Source organism: Apteryx rowi, unplaced genomic scaffold (assembly GCF_003343035.1).
Source record: "Apteryx rowi isolate R43461 unplaced genomic scaffold, aptRow1 scaffold_133, whole genome shotgun sequence".
Classification (NCBI taxonomy): domain Eukaryota; kingdom Metazoa; phylum Chordata; class Aves; order Apterygiformes; family Apterygidae; genus Apteryx; species Apteryx rowi.
In genome coordinates, this window is record NW_020447564.1 from 1,396,480 (window position 1) to 1,417,033 (window position 20,554).

The window sequence follows — 20,554 nt, forward strand, 5'->3', positions numbered from 1 at the left end:
CCTTTTATATAAATGTTTACAAGCTAGTCTACTTGGTGGAGCTAGGGCATTCTTTGTCCTCTCTGTGGAAATTGGGCCACTGAGCACCACTAGATTACAGAATCACTGGTCCACACGCGCAGAACACACAAAACGGACCTTGAAAAACTGGATGGGTGCTCCAACAGAAGGGAAGAAGTACTGGGCCTTGGTGTTTGCTGCAAGTACTATTTATGCGGTTTTACATGATACAGCCAGTTAGTTAGTAAAAGGCATTGGCAGCCCTCACAGCAAAAAACAGAACTCAGGTTTCCCCCACTCCCATACCTTTCAGGTGGCATTCAAGCTAAAATAGATGTAAAAACAATTAAAAAATACATCCTTGGCAGTGAAAAGAGTCCTGTACAAGGCACTCCAGCGGTAAGCCATCACAGATAGTCTTTCCCAAAGGTCTTTTGAGCTTCTCTCACACTGCTGCTGCCATGTGACATGCAAAAACTAGGGCAAAGTAGTGCAAACACAGCTACTTAAAACATCCTCTTCCTTATGGAAGCTATTAGGCTGTTCAACTTAATCCCATCTAATCTCCCTGAAAGCTCGACACAAAGCAGCACAACTCTGCATCTCTTGGAAAAGCACTCCACCCCACGCAGGATGCTTGCACGGCCAATCTCCATTCCCCACTTGGAGCTCTCGCTGTATCGCTAGCACCTATGGTAGACTTTGGTCCATCTGAATACAACATCTACCCGCATGTAGTTTTGTCACACGTGCTAGTGATGAAGTAATTATCTGCAAGAAGGGGAGGCCTGTGCCTTAATGAGGAATGAGGCTCAATGCAGCGAGCACCTGCCTCAGAGGTGACTGCCAGCACTTGCTCTCCTGTTTTACGGGCAGGTGCGGCAGTGGTGTTAGGCAGCTCCCGTGACAGGAAGGGACCATGGCCCCGGCACGCCCTGCTACCCCCGTGGGTGTCTGAATCGGCTGCACGGGTGAGGCCAACGCAGCAATAAGCAAAGCATTTACACTAATAGCGCCGCGCTGCTTCATGGCGCCGCGCCTCCGTAGGCGCTCGCCCGGCCTCGTAATGCCACAACCGTGAGCAAGGCCGGTGAGCCACGGCGGACGCGGCCCCGAGGGGCTCCCCCGACGCCAAGACGGCGGGGGGCGCCTCGCCCCGCGGCCGGAGGGGCGCTGGCGGGGGTGCAGCGAAACCCCTGCGGGCACCTTCACAGCTTCCTCGACAGCGCAAGGAGCCGAGCGGGGCCAAGGCGCTCGGGGGCGGCGGTGCCCGCTCCTCCCCTGCCGCAGGCAAGCAGTTTGCGCCCCCTCGCCATGTGCAAACCGTCCCCCCGGCTGCGGGGGTGAAGGGAGGGGGGAGGGGCCGCCATCCGCCCCCCCCCCCACCGAGGAGGTAGCCCCGGAGGCGGGGCTGAGCGCGGAGTCCCCGCCCCCTCGGGGGAGGGGCGGATCGACGCGGCTCTTCCGTAAACACCACCCGGCCCCTCCTGTCGCCTTCCCCCACCTCCCGCCGGCAGGGCCCACATAGCCGGGGGGGAGGCGGGATAGGCGTCTTGCCCTGTAAACTCGTATTTCTCCTTGCTTAGCGCTGGGCTCCAGAAAAAATGAGGACGCACAGATGATTTGTGTGGGGGTAGGGGAGGGTTAACCCAAGCCCTGCGGAATAGCTCGCTGCCGGCCGGCAGCAAAGTGCTAAGCACCGCCCTGCCCCCGGCAGGAGATGGATGCGCCCAAGGAAGCTACTAATAGTCCGGGCCGGGTATATAACTCGGGGGGGGGGGGGTGTTTAAAGCCCCAGCGAGCGCCGCTGAGCAGGACGAGCCGCTGTCGCCGCGGTGAGTGGCCGGGGGGAGCTGGGGTAGGGCTGCGGCCGGGCCGTCCTGTCCTGCAGCGAGGCGCACGGGCGATGAGCCGTGGGGTGAGTGTTGGCCCGATCCGGCCGGGCGAGGGGGGCTGCCCGGGCTGCTCTGTTCTGCTCTGCTCTCCCCTCCCCTCCCCTCCCGGCGCCCTGCTCCGAAACGGCCCCGGGCACCCGCTGCGGCCGCTGGGTCTTGCAGCCTCCGGGCCCGCTGCGCGCCCCCTGCCCCCGGGGCCGCCTCTTTCCGTCCCCTGGTCCCCGCTGCCCGCCGCGGCTGCCGTCCTTGCGGCCCCGCGGCGCCTTCCCCGGGGTTTGCGGAGAGGGTCCCCCCCGCTCCTCTCCTCTCCTCTCCTCTCTTCCTCCCCTCCCGGGCCCGTCCTTGGAAACGCTGTTTGTTTTGGTCTGCGAGTGCCAAACTCCTGCCTCTGGTAACTTAAAAAACATGGCGTGGGGGGAGGAGATACGGGCCTAAACAGATAGAGGAAGAGGAGGAGCCCGCGGCGCTTCCCCCCTGCCCCCCGGAAGGGAGGCCGGGCCGGGTGGGGGGAGGCAACATGGCGGGGGCGGGGGGTCGCCCCGGGCCGCCGCTGAGGGGAGGCTTTGCCCCTCGGCCCGGCCCTGAGGTGGGCACGTTGCATCAGCGCCTGCAGTAGCGCGACTGCTGTGGCTGTCCCTGTAACCAGGCGTTTGGAAAGCATGTGCATCTCCCTTGCTTCCCTCCCCCCCCTTCAGCAAGAGCTGTTCCTATTAGAAAGGGGAAAGCCCCACAGCTAGAAAGCTCAAGGCGGGGGGGGGGGGAATGTCTGTCACAGGCTGTCAGAATTGGGAAGGGAGGGCTGAGGCAGTGCTGTAACTCTGCTAACAAAGGCTCTTTTCTCCTCCTGGCCCGTGGGACCGCAGCCCGGGTGCTGACAAAGGTGGGGCCTGTGAAAGGGAAACCCTAGCCCAGAGGAGAGCCAGCAGGTGCCAGCTGGAAGGTAGTGAGGGCATAAGCCCAGTGGAATAAGCAAAATCAAGTTCATGGTAGTAAAATGGGACAGAGCGCTTAGAAAGGGTGCACAGAAGGAGGTCTCACTCAAGCAAAGCGGGGCTGTGGGAAAACTTGAAGGTATCTGAAGAGAAACAAAACCTTCCCCTTCCTCTTTCCAAGTGCTTCATAAAATAACTTAACAGAAACACTTAGGAGTAAAGGGGGGGGGAGGGGAGTTGTTGTGAGCCAGGTACTCCCAAATGGTAAAGAAGTGTGTTGCTGAATGTGACTGGAAGATGCTCTAAAACTAACCTGATCTTGCGATCCAGTTGCTTCTCAGTGAATGATCAAGTTGGGTGAAGTAATGACTGTGTAAGAGCAGGATGCCTTCAGGAAACTGCAATGTTGTGCTCCGTCGCAGGTTTAGTAAAAGGCATAATCTAAAATTGTGTCTAAACAGCAGCAGAATCCATGATAATTTAATTCTTCCCTGTTAAATTAACCAATAGCTTGGTTATGAGGGAGAAGAGGAAATGGACTGATGCTTTGGGCATTTAAAAGTTGTTTTAGCTTTGTCTCACACCTAGAATTTATCCTCGAAATACTGCAAAATGAAACTTCTTTTAAAGAAAGAAGAAAAAAAAGCATATGGCAAAATGAAATCCACTGCCAACCTATCAAACCTAAAATAAAAGTAGGCATTAGTTGTTTTTTAATACAGGAAGGGTAAAGCAGGTTGTAACCAGAGTCTGACACTTTAATAGAATAGGTAGGATATTAAGTTGTCTGTTAAAACAACAGCCTAATATGTAATTCCCCATGAACAGCTTACAAATAAGAAGGTGGTGTTGTCTAGTCAAGATGGTGAGTTACAAAGTGATTCTGGAAAGCTAAATGACTTTCTGAAATAATTTTTACTTGGTAATTGTATTAATCTAAATAGAAAATTACACATGAACTTTGCCCTCCATAACTTCTGAGGAGCCCTAAACTGTCTACAAAAGCATAAGGAAAAGAAGCTTTTCCAGTGTGTGCTATTAAGAAAGTACTAAATAATTCAGTTCTCTATTGTTATAACTAATTAGAAAAGCCTTCTTCAGTTTGCGATTTTCTTTGATATACTCAAATGAATGTTCTCCTTTGTGCTTTCTAGCTGTTGGGCAGCATATTAAAAACACTAGATTGCATATCCAGAATCTGCTTGCATATTCCACTTGTTTCCTTTGATGTGCTTGCTGCCTTCCATAGCTGTTAAACTTGCAATGTAGCAATAATGTACTGAATCTGCAGAATATACCCATTTTCTCCCTCACCATCCCCTTGGGAAATCCTACTGGGAAATCCATTTATTCTGGCAAAGATTGAAATCTTTTTTTCAGTATGTTGTCTCATGTTGCCTTGTTGGAACTTCTTAATGAAACAAAGTCCTCTGAAGCACTGTACTAGTAAAACTGTATGAACAGGTGTGGTCTCAATACATCAAAATAGGTTATGGGTCTCTCTGAAATGCAGATATTTGTTGCTGAAAGATGCTTTACTGGGAGTAGTATGCAAAGACTTACTGTGTATGGAAGTTTATTTAATTTCCACCTTACCCATTTGGTGGTCTTGACCACCCAGATTATGGTGGAATATGGTATTGCTGACTTTCCTCCACAGCTCATTGCATCCTTTTTTTGCTAGGATCACCTTGCAAATCTGAATCTTTTAGACTGTTATCAGAATTAACATACTGACAGTTGAGAAGAAATGTTTTTGAAATGATGATGTAAAAATTGTGTGAGGATGGGTTTTTAAATGGTCATTTGATGCCTTCATGTTCATTTCTTAATACCTAAATCTAAGTAGTAGTGATCTGAAGTGCTCATACCAGGCAAGTGAATTTCTACCTTGTGGGTTGATATGCTGCTAACAGATTCTTCCCTCCCCAATCACGGACCACATATAATGCTAATGTTTTACAGGTTAGTTATATATATGAGCTTTATACATGATTAAAGCCTGGAAATGGGTGGTTTTGATATTGATCCAGAAACAATAGATACAAATACAATGTTTTGCAGGCTCTGTAGGGTTGCTATCTTTAGGTGAGTGGTTCCACAAAAGGCACCTGGAATGCATTTCTATGGTTTGGTTACTTATTACAATTAATTTCTAATCAGTTCTAGCTTTGACATCTGTACAACAGATCTTAGTGGAAGATGGTTTTAGTCTCTTGCATAACATGAGCTAGTGACTCATTTGTAATTGTAACTTAGGAAAATACAATTTTCAAGTCAAAAATATCTCAAAGCCATTTGGTTTTCCAGGATCACTTGCAACTTGCCATCTTGTCTAGACAATATCACTTAATATCTAGTTGCTCTCAATTTTTTGTTAGAAATGATAAATTTGCTGTTGTAATAGAACAGGTATGATATTAAAGATCACAACTAAAACTGTAAGTCTTTATCCTATGACCTGTTATACCTTCATCAAAAAATCTCATGACTTCTCCAATAAGTAAATAAACTGACGACAGCGTTCTTGCTGATGTATTTAATTCTTTCCACAAAAACCAGCCTAAAAAAGTACAGAAATAACACACTCAAATGGATACTCTTTTCTTTTGTGGAAGGCTGAGAAATAAAAGCATAACAAGTGTTAATTATCTCAATTAACAAGGGAGTATTCCTCAATGTAATACCTCATCAAGTTACAAAGGCTGATCCAGAGTGAGCTGGTGCCCCCCAAAAAACAAGCGCTCTAAGCTGTGACTAGGTGTCTACATAACCAACTAAACAAAAAAAAAATCTTGTCACCATCCCTTTTTCTTCACGTAGGTACACACAGAGGTCATCCTTTTGCTGCCAAAAGTGGCTTTTTCCAAGTTTGACAGAGTTGCAGTGTGCAGTGTTCTTTGCTTTCTGAAGTTGGTGCTATTTAATCATAAATGAAGTCGTCTTGGTATCTAACTTAAACTTGCTGATGGAAGACTTGTTGACTTCCTGTTCGAGAAGAGCTAGTGATGTTGGCATTGGTGACTATGTTCATAAACTCTACTACAGGATATTTCATGGCCATAATGAAAGATGGACAGCTAGCTTTGGTATCTGGGGCAAATTCCTTTGGGAGTAATTATGACTGTTGGCTTCCGGTTTCTAATTTTAATGATTAAGGGATTTTTCATTTCCTGTCTTACAACTATTATTCATGGGTATCAGTACTATGTAACTGTCCGAATTCTCTGCAGTTGCTGGTTATTTGCCTGGGAAGCAGTTTCTGTATGGAGACAAGTACTGTGAAGCATGACACTTTTTGATGTTGTCATGTAGGCTGAATGAAATGTTAGAAGCTTTAGAGTTACCATTTGGCTTTTAAAAAAAANAAAAAAAAAAAAAAAAAAGCTCACGCCCCTCCCTAGGAGGAGTATTTCTGGGTCTGTGCCATTGTTAATATGATTCTGCGGCCTGCTGCTTTAGCTGGGTCTTTGCAGACTTCTGGATACATACTGCTATGAATTATTTGCCCCTTCTCCTGTTCTCCCCCAGCAACTTCTGTTTGCCTCAGAGTTCCTGCTCTCACTATACTCAGTTTGTGGAAGGAAGCTAATTGCAAAGACATCACTTGCTGGTGAAATAAAAAAATCAAGTTATTTTATTATTAGGTGGGGGATGGTAACATGAGGAATGCATTTATGGATTCTGACCACAAGGAGCTTTAGGGATTATGGTGGGTGGCCTTTTACTTTTGAAACAGAACTAATTTACAGACTGGTTATGTTGGAGATACTAAGGTATGAAACAGCAGAAGCCCAGATATAAAACTCTTGCAAAATAGGTAGAGCTTATCAAAAGCTGTGTGATTCTGTACATGACAACCCAGATCCTTTCTGTAACACCTTCTTAAGAAAGGTAGTAACTCGTGGTTGTTTGTTTGTTTTGCAATGTAATGGTCAACATCTGACTTTGAGAAACAAAAAATTCCAGGAAATGCTGGTGTTCTGGAACGTGCATTTGTCTCTCCAGGTTTTGGTTTGCTGTACCAGCTAAAGTGAATCAGAATGCCTCTCAATGATGACCAGAGCAGTGATTCAGATTCTTCACGCCTCTCTGAAAGCACAGCTTCTTCTAGTGACTCTGAGTATTCAAGACAGAGCTTTAACAGCGATTCTTCAAGCAAACCCAGTTCCCCAGCCTGTAAGCCTATTTTGCCCTTACCTGCACTGTGCATAGAGACACATGGGGCTAAGTTATCCCATTAATTAAAATGGCAAATTATTGCTGTCTTGGATGGAACTTGGAATTCTGAATTTGTGTTTGAGAGAGTATTGGGAGAAAGGTATAGCTTTCTCTCTGCTATGATCAGGGCATCTCCTTGCATGTGGACCACCACCAACAACCGTATCCATGGGGTCTGCTTGTGCACTCCTTCAATTCTGAAAGTGCAAGGAAAAGCATGCCACAGTGGACATCCTAGTCTTGCACTAATCTTGCCACTGGTACCCACCCTTTGCACACAAAACTGTATTTAGCTGATTGGGAGAATGTTTTTCTTCCTTTTGCTCCATACATTTCAAAATTAAATCTGTAGTTCTAGTTTTATAATATGTTACGTTTAAATAAATTTCTATGAAGTTAATCTATCTTACTTTTTTACAAAAATATTAGGATCAAACAGAAAACACACATTTGCACAAGGAAGATATTTTGAATAAATAATGATAAATAATATATTGGTTAAAATGTGTTTAATTTTCATGTCTGTAAGCATTCTCAGACCATGTATGGTTCTTCTTTCTTTTGTGTTTTTTTGTGGGTTTTTTTATTTGTTTAAGTTCAACTCTTGTATTAAAGCAAGCTTGTTAGTGGAGCTGCAAGCTAGTGTTTGCTCCCTGTCCTTCTGTCATTACCAGACTTCAAAAGCATAATTCCAAATACTAAATTAAATAACAGAATTTTGGGTTTAGATACTTTGAGAATTTACTCTTGCTTTCAAATGTATTTTAGTTTTTTTCTTTTATTATATCCTTAATACATTTTTGTTAAAAAAGGGGGTATAATCTGAGGCATCTACTAAGGAACATAAGTGTGTTTTCTCAAGCCAGTAACTTCTGAACCCTCTCTACTGACAGTTAAATCACAATTTAGCCATTATCATGTGCTCAGGATTATAATGCATGTCTGGTCTCTCTTACTGCCCATGCTTTAAGTATGTTGAGTTTTGCATAACAGTCAATAGGCGATCTGAGAAGCATAAGTTCCTGTTTTAAAGGGAAAAGATATCTTAGATAAGATACAGAAATAAGAGGAAAGACTGCACTTCAAAATATCATAAGGTTTATGTCGTCCCTCCTCCTGGCCTGGATGAGCTGAGAGTTCACTGAGTTAGTGTATTAAGAAGATATAAAGACTGGATAATCCTAAATTGCTTTTTGTAAACTGCTAGAGTCCACTTAGCAAGAAGTAAAACTTCTTGACTTGTTACTTGCAGTTAGGCTGCTTAATTTTAATATTTTCAATTGTACTTATCTACTATAGTCTTTTGACTTGAATTTATCTTGTTTGTCCCAGCAGCAAGTCCTCCCAAGATGGTTACATTTGATGAACTGATGGCAGCTGCAAGAAATCTGACAAACTTGACTCTAGCTCATGAAATTGCTGTAAATGCAAACTTTTGCATAAAACATGGAGACCTCCCACAGAACAGGTAAGAGCCTGAATTTTGCCAAAAGGAAAACTGGGCTTGTGAAGAGAGAAGTAGAGGAGCAGATAACAGAAAGCATCTTGGAAGGTTGCAGATTGTATACCATAACTCCAGGAGTCACAGTCAAAGTTGTCTTTCTTGGAACATGTGTTGTAGTCTAGCTGAGTTGATGTACTGTCTTGGAGCATATGATGCTTTGTCTTAAGTGTAATGTGGAAGATGAAAGCAATGCAATATGAAGTTTCATTGTGAAGATGAACAGTATCAGTCTTTTGTGCAGCTCCAAGTTCTGTGGAAAAGATGAACACCTACGAAGAAGCCCACCATTTCATTAGTTCACTGGTCCAATTATGAGAAGAACATATAGCTCATTATGAACACAGCTCTAAGCTACCCCAGAAAAGATGCAGAAATATCTGGAGATCTAGAGAAAGTGAGAAGTAGGTGATGAAAACGTTCTTGCTCAAAAATGTTCGGCATCTTTTAAAATGGAACCTGTTTTTCCCTTTGAGGAAAACTTGCAAAAAGATTTCTAATTGCCTAAGTCCCTTAACTGATAATTGATTATGTGACAGAGAATAGTTTTGAGACAGCTTAGCACATAATGCACCAGGTTAGGAAAACCAATACAAAGTTGATAAGAAAAAGGCAAGGTAAATTCTCTTTACCTACCTCTGAACTGTCAGCACAACTTTCTGCAATAAGTGTTTTAGGAAATTTCTTAGCTCAGGTCATGGTCTGGGAGCTGGTGATCCACAGCCCAAGACAGATATCGTTGCAGGTCATGTTAGTTAGCAATGTGATGCGTGTTTCCCAACAAGCCACTAGGCTAATCTAAAACTTTTTTTTACCAATGTTGAAATCTATCTGTTGGGAATCCGTTTTGTTTTCTAATGCCAGCTGACTTATTCTGCAGCTTTGTGGGCACAGTGAAACAAATTCTACACAAGGCATTTTGGGATTGTTTGGAATCAGAACTGAATGAAGATCCTCCAGAATATGAACATGCTATCAAGCTCTTTGCAGAAATTAAGGAGGTAAAGTTTTTTTGTTTTTGCATGTGCCTCCCCCTAGTTGTTTTGGCAGCTTAAGTTTGAGGGTCTTGTACTTCACTGAAGGTCTGTTTACTCATAGTCAATCTAAAGCACCTTCAAGTTCTTGCTTTTAAGATGAAACAGTGATTATTCGGAACTATAATAGGCCTGTCTTTATAGTGTTTTTGTATTAACTACAAATATGACTGCACAGATGCACAGACAGCAGCATGTACAAATAGCTATATGTCCACTAAGCTTTGCAGGATCATCAGCTGCAAGTCGGCTCTTTTCTCTAAGCTGCACATCTCTATTAATCTCCGTTCAGCAACATACTATGAGTTCAGAGTATGAACAAGAGTAGAAACCTGCCCGTACCTGCCTAAATACATCTATTCTTTATGATCGTCACACAAGGGAACGCACGAATCCTCAATCCTGGCACAATGTTAAGTCATTTAAAATTTTAAGTCAGTAAATGTTTGACTGTTTTACAGGGAGGTCTCCAAGTTTTTGAAAGAGTCCAATTGTTGACATGCTTTCTGATTTACAGGTTTTGGGTATTTTTGCAGAACTGTGCTGTGACCATTTCAACAGCTTTTTTCCCTGCTACCTTAGATAATTTTTAGTCTTAATGTATCTCATTAGTCAACTAAATGTGCTTGACATACTATTAGTAAAATTTTATTTCACTATGTTAGCTAAATGTTTAAGGATTTATTGATCAGTTTTTTCTTTTTCATTTTTTTCCTCCTTTAGATTCTTCTTTCCTTTCTGACTCCTGGAGCAAACAGGATTCAAAATCAAATCTGTGAAGTTCTAGATACAGATCTTATAAGACAGCAGGCAGAGCATAACGCTGTTGATATTCATGGACTAGCAAACTATATCATCAACACTATGGGAAAGTTGTGTGCTCCAATAAGAGATAATGATATAAAACAGTTAAAAGCAACTGGCAATATCGTAGAGTTATTGAGGTTGGTATTTGGGGTTTTTCTCCCACCCCCTCATTTTTATACGAGGAATACTCTTACTCCGAAAGAGAGCGTGCCTAGGAAGTGAGAAGGGAACTGCTAATAGCAAGTAGTGGCAATACCTATTTTCAAATTAAAGGATTTCTTTTTTTTGTTGGGAGAAGCATTGAGAGGGAGGGGCTATGACGCACATGGTGACTGACATGTTATGTATACCTTCCTTTTTAATGAAACAGCCAGATCGAAAGCTAGCAACTCTGAAGCACTCTCACAGCAATCCGTGGTAATCTGTGGTGTTTTTGAGACTGCTGTTTCAGTCTTACTCACCCTTACAAAAGTTAAAGGCAACATTCTTACTGATCCTTCTTGAACTATTAATTGCATGCTTCCTCTGGGAGGCCAGGCTCTGGACTTGACATTTCATTAATGAAGATCTTATTATTGGAAGTTGAGTAACGCACTTGCTTAAAGTGCAGAAACCAGCTTGTGTCTGCTTGGGCATATTGTATTACTGAGAGTAAATGGTGGTTACTGCTCTATTATGTTTTTATTGCAACTTGGATCATATACGAGGACCAAAACAACTGGGTCAGAAGGATTGTTTCTCATGGCAAAAAAGTTAAAATCTTTCATCTGGGCTGAAATGTACCAACTGATACAATTCTTGAAAACGCTTCTATTTCTATTACTGGCTTGTAGTGTTTAGTTAGACAACATATTTGTCCTGTTCTCTGTAATTTATACTAAGACTTACATGCAATACTTTTCAGGATATTTGAAGGAGTTGAGTAGATAATGTTATATCTTTTGATGGCTTTTGCACTGAAGTACTAATAATGGAGTTTACTCCTTCCAGAATTGGAGTTACAGTGCTAATGTAGGTATATCTCATGTGTACTGTTTAAGATCAACAGAGACCATCCTAACTGTTGGACTTTTAAATTCTCTCTCTCATCTTTCAGACAAATATTCCATGTTCTGGACCTAATGAAAATGGATATGGCTAACTATACAATTCAAAACCTTCGGCCGTATCTTCAGCGCAATTTGGTGGACTATGAAAGAACAAAATTCCAGGAAATACTTGAAGAAACACCAAGTAGGTGTTGTGTTACATATGTCACTAAAAGGATGTCTTTAAATAGCCAGACTTGGGGGCGGGAAAAAAAAAAAAAGCCTGTCAATTGTAGTTAATTTAGAGGGGGGAAAACTCCATTCCTTTGAGAGATCTAAGGAGTGTAGGATTTCTTTGGCAAGCAAGTTACCAACAGTCAATTGCTTAACTTGCTATTAGGTATGCTTATCTGTAATCTGGGTTACTTTCTGACAAATTTGTATTTGCTAAATTGGTTGGTGTGTGGAAGACAAGCACAATGACTCTTTCTGTCTGGAGCAGGAAGCTTCACATGCTGAAAGATGAGACTCTTATCTCTTTTGTACCCAGCAAGTCTGTTAGTCAGAAGTAAACATGGAAAAAAACAGTGTACCTGAAAGTAAGATGAGACAAGATCAATTTTTTTTTTTAATAAAGCAAAATGCGTTCCTTAAGGAAAATCTATTTAGATAATGCAAAGTCAACTTGAATCCACTGTTACAGGGTTTATATACTATAGCTAAGCTGTCCTTAAGAAAATGTATTTTGAAAGGGGAAGAAAAAAGTAAACTTAGATCTGGAGCAGGGGTTTCTAAAATGTAATACCTGAGCCACTGATGTGGCCTACAGTGCTTGTATATGCAGCCTGCGAAAGAGTTCTTTAACTGTATTAACAACAAACAAATGCTGTTAATGTCCCCTCGCTTCCTCTCTTTCCAGTCCTGTACTCTCCCCCCCCCCCCCCAGCTAAGTGGCCTCTCTGAACAATAAAAATGCTTTGGGAACCTGCACAGACTCTATTGAGGCTTTTCTCCCCAAAATCTTGGCTTAAAGCTAACGATCTGTTGCTGGGTTCAAACAAGCTATCTAGAAGATTCAGCTAACCAATGGAGATGGTTAGTGAAAAAAGTGGGGAAGAGAACTGGCTTTTGTGAGAACTGAACAGTCCACTATGTTGTTTAGGCTTCAGAAGTTCAATAATCATGTCTGTGTATGTAACTCTTCTCAAGTTACTGCTTACTTTTATCAAAGGATACAATAAATCTGTGCTGATTTGCAATGCTTAGGTGCTCTGGATCTCACAACAGAATGGATAAAGGAATCAATAGAAGATGAATTGTCTTCTACTTCTGATGAATCTTCTTCATCCCCTGGTGCTGATAGTAGTTCTAAACCAAATCTTAGTCCTACACTGGTGCTAAACAATGGCTACTTGAAACTGTTACAGTGGGATTATCACAAAACAATTCCAGAGGTAAGTGTATTCCAGTGTTCTCAAATTTCTAACTATATGAAAATACTGGTATAGTAATAATCCTGCTAGTAATGACAGCAGAGGAAATATAATTCTCCTTTCTCTCTCTCTCTTTTTTTTTTTTTTTTTTTTTTTTTTTTTTTTTTTTTTACATCCGAGTAGTAAATTTGGAAATAGAGTATACTCTAGCCATGTTTTCAGAAATGTGATATGGGCAAGTCAACAACTAGAAATGTTTAATTTTTTTTTCCTGTATGTCCAATCATAGCTCACTACTCTACCTAAGGGTAGAGTACTCTAAGAGTAGTCTTGGCCATGATCAAAGGCCAGGGCTTGTACTGACAGCACTTGGCTCTGTGTCTCTTTTTGAGAGAGCAGACTATAGCATTTTGTTATCTTAGCAGCAGCAAGAATTGGTGGGATCAGGCTGAAAGAATCACTCATGCTTTATAACAGTTGATTAAAAAATCGTGACCCTCCAAATTAGGTACTCGCCCTTTCTTAGTGCAAGTAAACTAGTTGCTTCAAGCATCACTATTCAGTTCTCCCTCCAACACCTGAATACTGACCTCTGCAACTTTCAGTGGAGCTGGTTTGAAATTGGCCATCAGTCAGGGCTACAGGTATCATCTGCATAGTGGGAGCCTGAGCTATATCTGTAGCGGCCTGGCAGAGAATTTGTGACCTATATGAGAATGTTCTTAGTGCCCTGGATGAGTAGAAGGAAAAGAAGCCACCTTTCTTACCTGCATCCCAGTTTTGAGTATGAGCTAGACACAGGTATTCTCTTGTGGATCTAGCTTGTCATAGTATGAATTACTATGAACCAGCTGAAGGCTAATGCCCCTGTGTTTCTCAGTGAAGTGTTTTGCTTAGGATGAGCTCTTATCTTAAATAAAACACTCCAGCTTTATCTTGCTGTGAAATTTATTTACAATCTTGGTCTGAGCAATTGGCTTTTTGCCTGTAGCAGGCTACAGATCACTCCAGCCTCTCTGGCAGTTGAACTAGTGGTTGTCATACAGAGTTGCTCATCACTGCCCATGTGCTTCAGATTATGACACTTTCCAAAAGATACAGCTGAATCCAAGACTGTAACAAATCACTACAATGTCCTCTGGATCCCCTGAGCATTCTGCATCTTGCGCTGAATTGAGGACCACAGATTGCTGTGAGTAGTGATGAGAAAAAAATATGCAGTGTCCTCATAGTTTTTTTGCACTGGAGGTATCGCCTTTCCTCCCTACCACAGACACACCTCTAGTACTTGCATGTAATGCTGCTTTCTGCAATACTACCTATTCAAGGTGTTTCAGTTGCTGCCTCTTCTGATTTGGCATATTTGTGATTAAAATGATTAATGCTTTACAAAAATCTCTTCTCTGTCCTTATCCCTGCCTCTCTCCTTCTGTATTTCTAAATTGATATTGCTGTTTCAATTCTAGACTCTAATAACAGATGAAGTTCGTCTTCAGGAGTTGAGAGAAAAGCTAAATCAATTAAAAATCATAGCTTGTGTGTGTCTCATAACAAACAATACAGTGGGTGCAGCAATTGTAAATGTGCCAGATCTTGCTGATCAACTGAAAAGGACCTCTTTTCCTCTTCTTGAAGGCATGAACAAGAAGTAAGGCCTTGTTTATCACTTTTTTTTTTTTACATAGGAGATAAGATACCAGGTGCATCTGAAAAATGTAAGAAACAGTTAAAATGTCATAGCTTGTACCTGATAATGATAGGATGATAATGAATCTTAATAATCTATATCTATATTCACTACCATATGTCCACTGCATGTATTAAGTACATGTTTTCAAAGTTATATTTTAATTGAACTTTTAATCTTGACCTTTTAACTTCCTGAATTTGGAGGATAGCACTAAAGTTTATTAGCCTCTCTTTCCAATAGAGGAGAGACTGTGGCAGTACGTTCACAAAGTTGTCTTGCCAGTTGCTTCAAACTTGTTCTAAAGGTAGTTTAAGCTATTTGGTTGCTGATATTTCTGCTGCCGCTCACGCTACGAGCAAATCTGCTGCTGTCTGCTAGAGTCTCACTGAAGAGTGGGAAACTGTTTCACTTTCCTTATGATATGCTATGAATCCAGCCCAGGGAAATACTTATGTATATGATCAAAGTGAACTGGTGTTATTTGATGCTGCATATTAAAATAACTTTCCCATTTGCATCCCAATTAGCATCCTTATTTTATGTTGCAGATGGTAATGGGTCCTGTATCTATGGATGTAAATCTGCAAAAGCAAATGATAAGCTTCCTAAATTTTCTCATTGCAAGGAGCATCTTGAAAATAGCAGTGGGAAAGGAGAGGAATGAGTTTAAAAAACTTGTAAACTATGCTACAGGAACTGCAAAAGCTAATTCTTTTTCTTTTTTCTTCCAGAACTTTTGATTTGAAGGAGGCTCTGAATGCTATCAGTGTCCAGATTTGCAGCCAAGTGAACCGGTCCCTCTCTGAAAGAGGCCTCCCCACTCTTAATACAGAAATGCAGAATAACTTAATGGGTCAAATTGCTAGTATTGTTGAGGAGAACAATCCTGTCAGTTCCTTAATTGGTTAGTAAGAGAATATATAATTGTCTTACTGTATGTATCTGTATATAAATTGTTAGGTTAACCTTAAAGTTTCTCAAGCAAGTTTAATCGGCTGTCTATTTTTAAAAAGCACTTTTGCACTACAGTAAAATATTGGGTCAATTAAGAGTGAAGAAATGTTGTTTACCCATAGACTGTGTTCTTGTTGTATTGCAGAGCATGGTTAGTCACAGCTAGAAATAACTTAAAAATAAAGTGTCCTTACAAACAAACCTAGAAGTGCTAGGATTTCAGAGGAGAATTTGGAAAATGAGTGATACTCGGTCTCCCTCTGTCAACTCTGCATTTAAACTTGCTTTCTATTTTCTTTAGGCAATCTACTTCATATTAGGTCATGTAATTTTGTTTCAATATGCTTATGCTGTTTCTACCTTGCAGGAGCCAACTCTTAATGTAAGAAGTTTTCAGTATTGTTTCTCACTGCAGTGAGGGCATGAGAAAGTATTTGTCTACATTGTTGGCTTTCTTGCTGTGCTAATGTGCAGGGTGCTTGTAAAACGAGTGTGGCTTCATCTTGGATTTACATGTGTTCTGAACATACTTTATATTCTGTTTCAGATAAACGAATCCAGTTTTTCATGAAAAGCTTGCTTGCTCTTCCGAGCTTTCAAAAATGTATGCCTACTATGCCAGGAGGCCTTTCTGTGATTCAGACAGAGATGGAGTTCGTTGGATCTCAGTATGCAAGCATTGTAAACTTTAATAAACAAGTGTATGGACCATTCTATGCAAGCATACTTAGGAAACTACTTTTTTCTGAAGCACCAAGGGGGAAAGCAGAAACAGAAGCACCTGCCAATTGAAAAATGTGACCTATTTCTGTACCCTATTCTTCTCCCTTCATTCTTTATAATAGAGACACTGTGATCTGATTTCCCTACTATGAATAACCCACTCCAGTGACTATTAATGAGGGAGACAGATCTTGTAAAAATGTATGCAGATAAAGTTTCTGAAATCCACTGGAAAGAAATTAATTTCAAGTATATATATTTTAATAGACTAAATCTGTGTAATGGATTGTATCACTTAAAATAGCCAGTAAAATATTGGCTTCCAAGGCAAGCATTTATAATGACTTGCAGTGGGGAAGAGATGGCAAAGTACTTACTGTTTTGCCACCATTAAAATATAATCAATTTTTTAAAACTTAAATATATTTACATATACTGATGCAATTATGATGTGACAAAATAATTCTAGATAAAATTTATTATGTTTATGTATATATTTTAGGATAACACCTAATAAAACACTTCTCTTTTTTTGAAAAGACTTTGAAGCAAAAAGACTTTGAAGCAAAAAGTGTAATATAACTGCTTTTGTAACCAAGAACAGGTTCATATTTGGTCAAGTTCTGGTACTCTTGCAATTACTGGAACCAGAACTTAGCCTATGTTACATTAAGGAATGCCAGTATTATAAGCTGTTTTGAATAGAGCAGTTACAGAAGAAGAGTTCACTGTTTAAAGCAGGAACTACTCAGAGCTTGTCAATTGTAATTGAGGGATTGACAATAAACTTCTAAGAAAAAAATGATCATGGAAAAATAAATGTCTGTATATAATGTCTGTAAGCATTTTGTTTATCCAACGGAAGTCATGCAGATCTCAGAAGTCTAATCTGCTCTAATATGTTATATGCTGATCCTTGATCTTAATTGGGTATTAAGTATTTCTGAGTAAAGGCTTTCAGACCTTTGTTCTCACAGGGACTTAACTTTGAGAGTAATCTTACTGAGTACAACAGAGCAATTTACCTTTCTGTAGTCTGTTGGATGAGGGCACAAGCTTTTCAAAGGGTATTTTTGGTACTCTTGGTTCTGAAAGCAAGAATCCAAACTGTTAATTGTTCTTGAAAATCTAAGCACTCTAAGTGATTAGATTGACTTTCACTGGGCCTCTGTGGGAAATACTTCAGCCTTGCCCAAATTCCTTGGAATAGGCCCCAATACTTAGTTCCCATTTAAGACAACAGGAATTTTGCATACAGAAAACAGGTCTGAAATTGAGAAGTATATGTAAACTTTCTGATGTTTACTTCCATGCTATATTTTGCATATTTCAGATTACTGGGAATAGATAGTGCTAGAATACTCTAGTATAGATGTGTTCTTGTCTATGAAAACTGAATCATAACTTACTTGAAAATGATCTTTTAATATATTATCATACAGTGGTCCTTTTTAAATGCCAAATATATAAAGTCCATGTGGTACAAGTTAAATAGCTTGTTTTTAATATTTTATATTACAATCTATTTTTATTAAGAAACAAATATTTACCCATAAAAGCTTAATGTGCCACAAATTGTGTATATATGTCTATCATAAAGGTCTAAAAAAACCTGGGCATTATTAGCACTGTGGTTTTGTAGTCCCTTTTTACAGAATTGTGTATCCTTTTTAAGGGAAATGACTTCTAGTCAGTCGTTGCTCAGAATGTCCAAGGCCTTTGGCCACATGTACGTGGTATGAAAAACTTTCTTCAAAATGTGTTGTTACTGAAAAAAGTTCTAGTGCACTTGTGTTCTATCCCTTGTAAGAAATATTGCACAAAATAAAGATGAATGCATATTTTAAAGGGAACTGTTTTTCTTGAAGCCTGAAAAACCTGAGAAGGAAAGGAGCTCCTAGAATATACCAATTGTGCCGCTAGGTAAAACAGGTTTGTTCAGATGAATATGAAATTTTGACAAGTAATTCAACATCATCAAGAGAAGAATGCATTTCAAAAGCAATTAAGAGGAATTAAATCTTAGTGATTTGCTACATCTTTGGAAATAGCTAAACTGTTTTGAACCCTCGGCCAAAAGAAGCTTTTTATGAAAATTAGAAGAACATTTATAAATTTTTATCATAATACTTTATATGCATTCTAGTGTAAAATAAGTTTTAGTGTGACTATTGGCTTTTAATGTAAACTGTCATACTAGTTTTTACTAGAAGATACTCAGAATGAGGATTTGTTGTTGGGTTTTATTTGGCAATTAAGGCGACTTGCGAAGGGCGTTTGACAGCATGGCCAATATTTCCAATGATTGTTTAATGTATCTTAATTTTTATTAAACAGATGCAATGTCTGTTTGAAACATTAAATGTCTTGTGTTGCATGATGTTTACACTTTCATGGCTGAAATGCGTGTGTCTCAACTTTGAAACCGTCTTTGATAAACAAGATGCTATTTTGTAGCAGCTTTCTTTGTTGAAATATAAGTACTTGTGAGGTTTCATATGCATTAAATTTTGTTTGTGATACAATTGTGGTGAAAAGTCATTTATGCAAGCTGTTTCTTAAATATAATGGATGTTAAATGCCAGCGATAAATGACTGCACAAATGTTGTTGTGGCTCTTTCTTTTCCTGTAACTCTTTGGTTGCAGCTGAAGTGTAGAATGTAGCTTTAAGCCCATTGCACAAATTAAACAGCCTCTTGCTTAAATCTGACTCTTTGTAAGAAGACAAATTGTCTATTTGATCATAGCTACCACCATCAGGCATGATTAAATAGATTAGAGTCTTCGGACTGCAAAAGATTTGGAAAGGAGTATGAAAGGTCTACAAAATGGTGAGTGGCAATAAAGAAAGTGAAGAGCAAATAGCTGCTGTTTCTTTGGATGCAAGAACATCAAAGAAAGGTGGTAGGTTTAAAACAAAATGTGTTGTTTCACAGCAATGTTTAGATAACCTGTGGAACACCTGCCCAAAATCTGAGACTATTAAAAGTTTTTAGACAAATATTAAAAAAAATCCAACATTTTTAATTAAAAGGGATCAAACTTTTGAGTATTTTACCACTGTTGTTCCTCTCCTCATTAGAGATGGTAGCTATGCTAGTTTTGCAGTGAATATATCACCATAATGCCACCCTTCAGCTTTTTTGTAGCTCAGTCTTGAAGTCATTATTCAGGCCTTTTGGACTGTGTATGAATTAAAAAAAAAAAATTGCTAGGTGGTAGTCTCAGGGTGTATATACAACTCCCTAGCACCAAGCTCTAGAGGTGAGGGTAGGAATTGTTTGGAGAAAGGCTGAATACTTTAATAATAAAAAAAACTTAATAAAAGCAGCTGATGGCTGCAAATTGCTGCTCTTCTCATAGCATCATGGAGAGTAACTGTGTACAATCCAGTCAGTCCTGAAGTGCCAGATGTGTCTGGATCAAAGGTGGAGATGCACAGAATCTGATGCTTCTTGAAATGTGTTTAGTGTCCATAAAATAATGTCCATAAAATAATGACTGCTACTCAGTCATGTCTGTTTTTGTTAATTGATTCATGTTTTGACCTTTTGTAGACCCTGATTTTTAACCCATGTGTGAACAGCTTATAGTAGCCCCAAGACCAAATCATACTAAAGAGGAATACCTGACAAGGACATAGTGCTGAACTTCCAAATTTGTAAAGCCAGAAAAAATTACTTTCAATTATCTTGGTTTTTGTGTGTTTTTTTTTCTTTTGTCAATCATGCAGTAGGAGCAAACATTTTGGAGTAAGCTCATAGTTGAAAGCTTGTGCTGCATAAAAGAGCTCTTAGGTCTTCTGTTGCTGAAAATAACATCCTATCTTTATATATAACAAAAAAAGGGGGACAAAGACTTTATTTTTCTAAACCAAGTGCCTATTGCGGTTAGTTAAGAAACTCTTAATCCCCTGACTCCCAATTTACTCTCTTTTTTCATTATGGAAGAAAACGGGATCTCTGGTCACGTGCTAACCACAGCTAACAGACCTGAGAGCAAGGCAGTGGGGTCATCAGACTGAAACAGTATGTTCCCTAACCATGGCGAGTATAGTTGGTTTGATGGAAGACCTTGTAGAATTTTGTAGAATTACAACATTTTTAAAGAAACCGCTCCACGATGACTATTAATTTTAGACTTGACATTGAATGGAACATGAACCAACAGCTGGTTCAGACTGTTACTCTTCTTGTGCTTAAATGGAAGCTGAGCCTTCATTTCCAGGATGTGTGGAGCCCAGACCAAGTGTGGTGAGCTTTATTCATGTAGAATCTAAACCAGGTCTGAGTTTAAAAAAGAAAGAGGAAAAAAAAGCTTTCATTTTCTGCTTTT

General features: G+C 40.2%; 1 protein-coding gene across 6 annotated transcripts; it reads left to right on the forward strand.

The window, feature by feature from the left end:
* The first annotated feature begins 1,779 nt into the window (after positions 1–1,779).
* On the forward strand, positions 1,780–18,813 carry TCP11L2 (t-complex 11 like 2). Of its 6 annotated transcripts, none has more exons than XM_026056805.1 (10): positions 1,780–1,835; positions 6,836–7,006; positions 8,381–8,516; positions 9,430–9,550; positions 10,307–10,527; positions 11,487–11,623; positions 12,685–12,872; positions 14,318–14,499; positions 15,273–15,445; positions 16,043–18,813. In XM_026056805.1, exons 2-10 carry the CDS (start codon positions 6,871–6,873, stop codon positions 16,285–16,287), a joined length of 1,539 nt encoding a protein of 512 aa, XP_025912590.1. In that variant the 5' UTR covers positions 1,780–1,835; positions 6,836–6,870; the 3' UTR covers positions 16,288–18,813. The 6 variants fall into 6 exon arrangements, 4 of the variants coding, with proteins under 4 accessions (XP_025912590.1, XP_025912589.1, XP_025912592.1 ...); XM_026056804.1 differs by having other exon boundaries at positions 1,831–1,918; XM_026056807.1 differs by having other exon boundaries at positions 1,831–1,918; positions 8,384–8,516.
* The last annotated feature ends 1,741 nt before the right edge of the window (positions 18,814–20,554 follow it).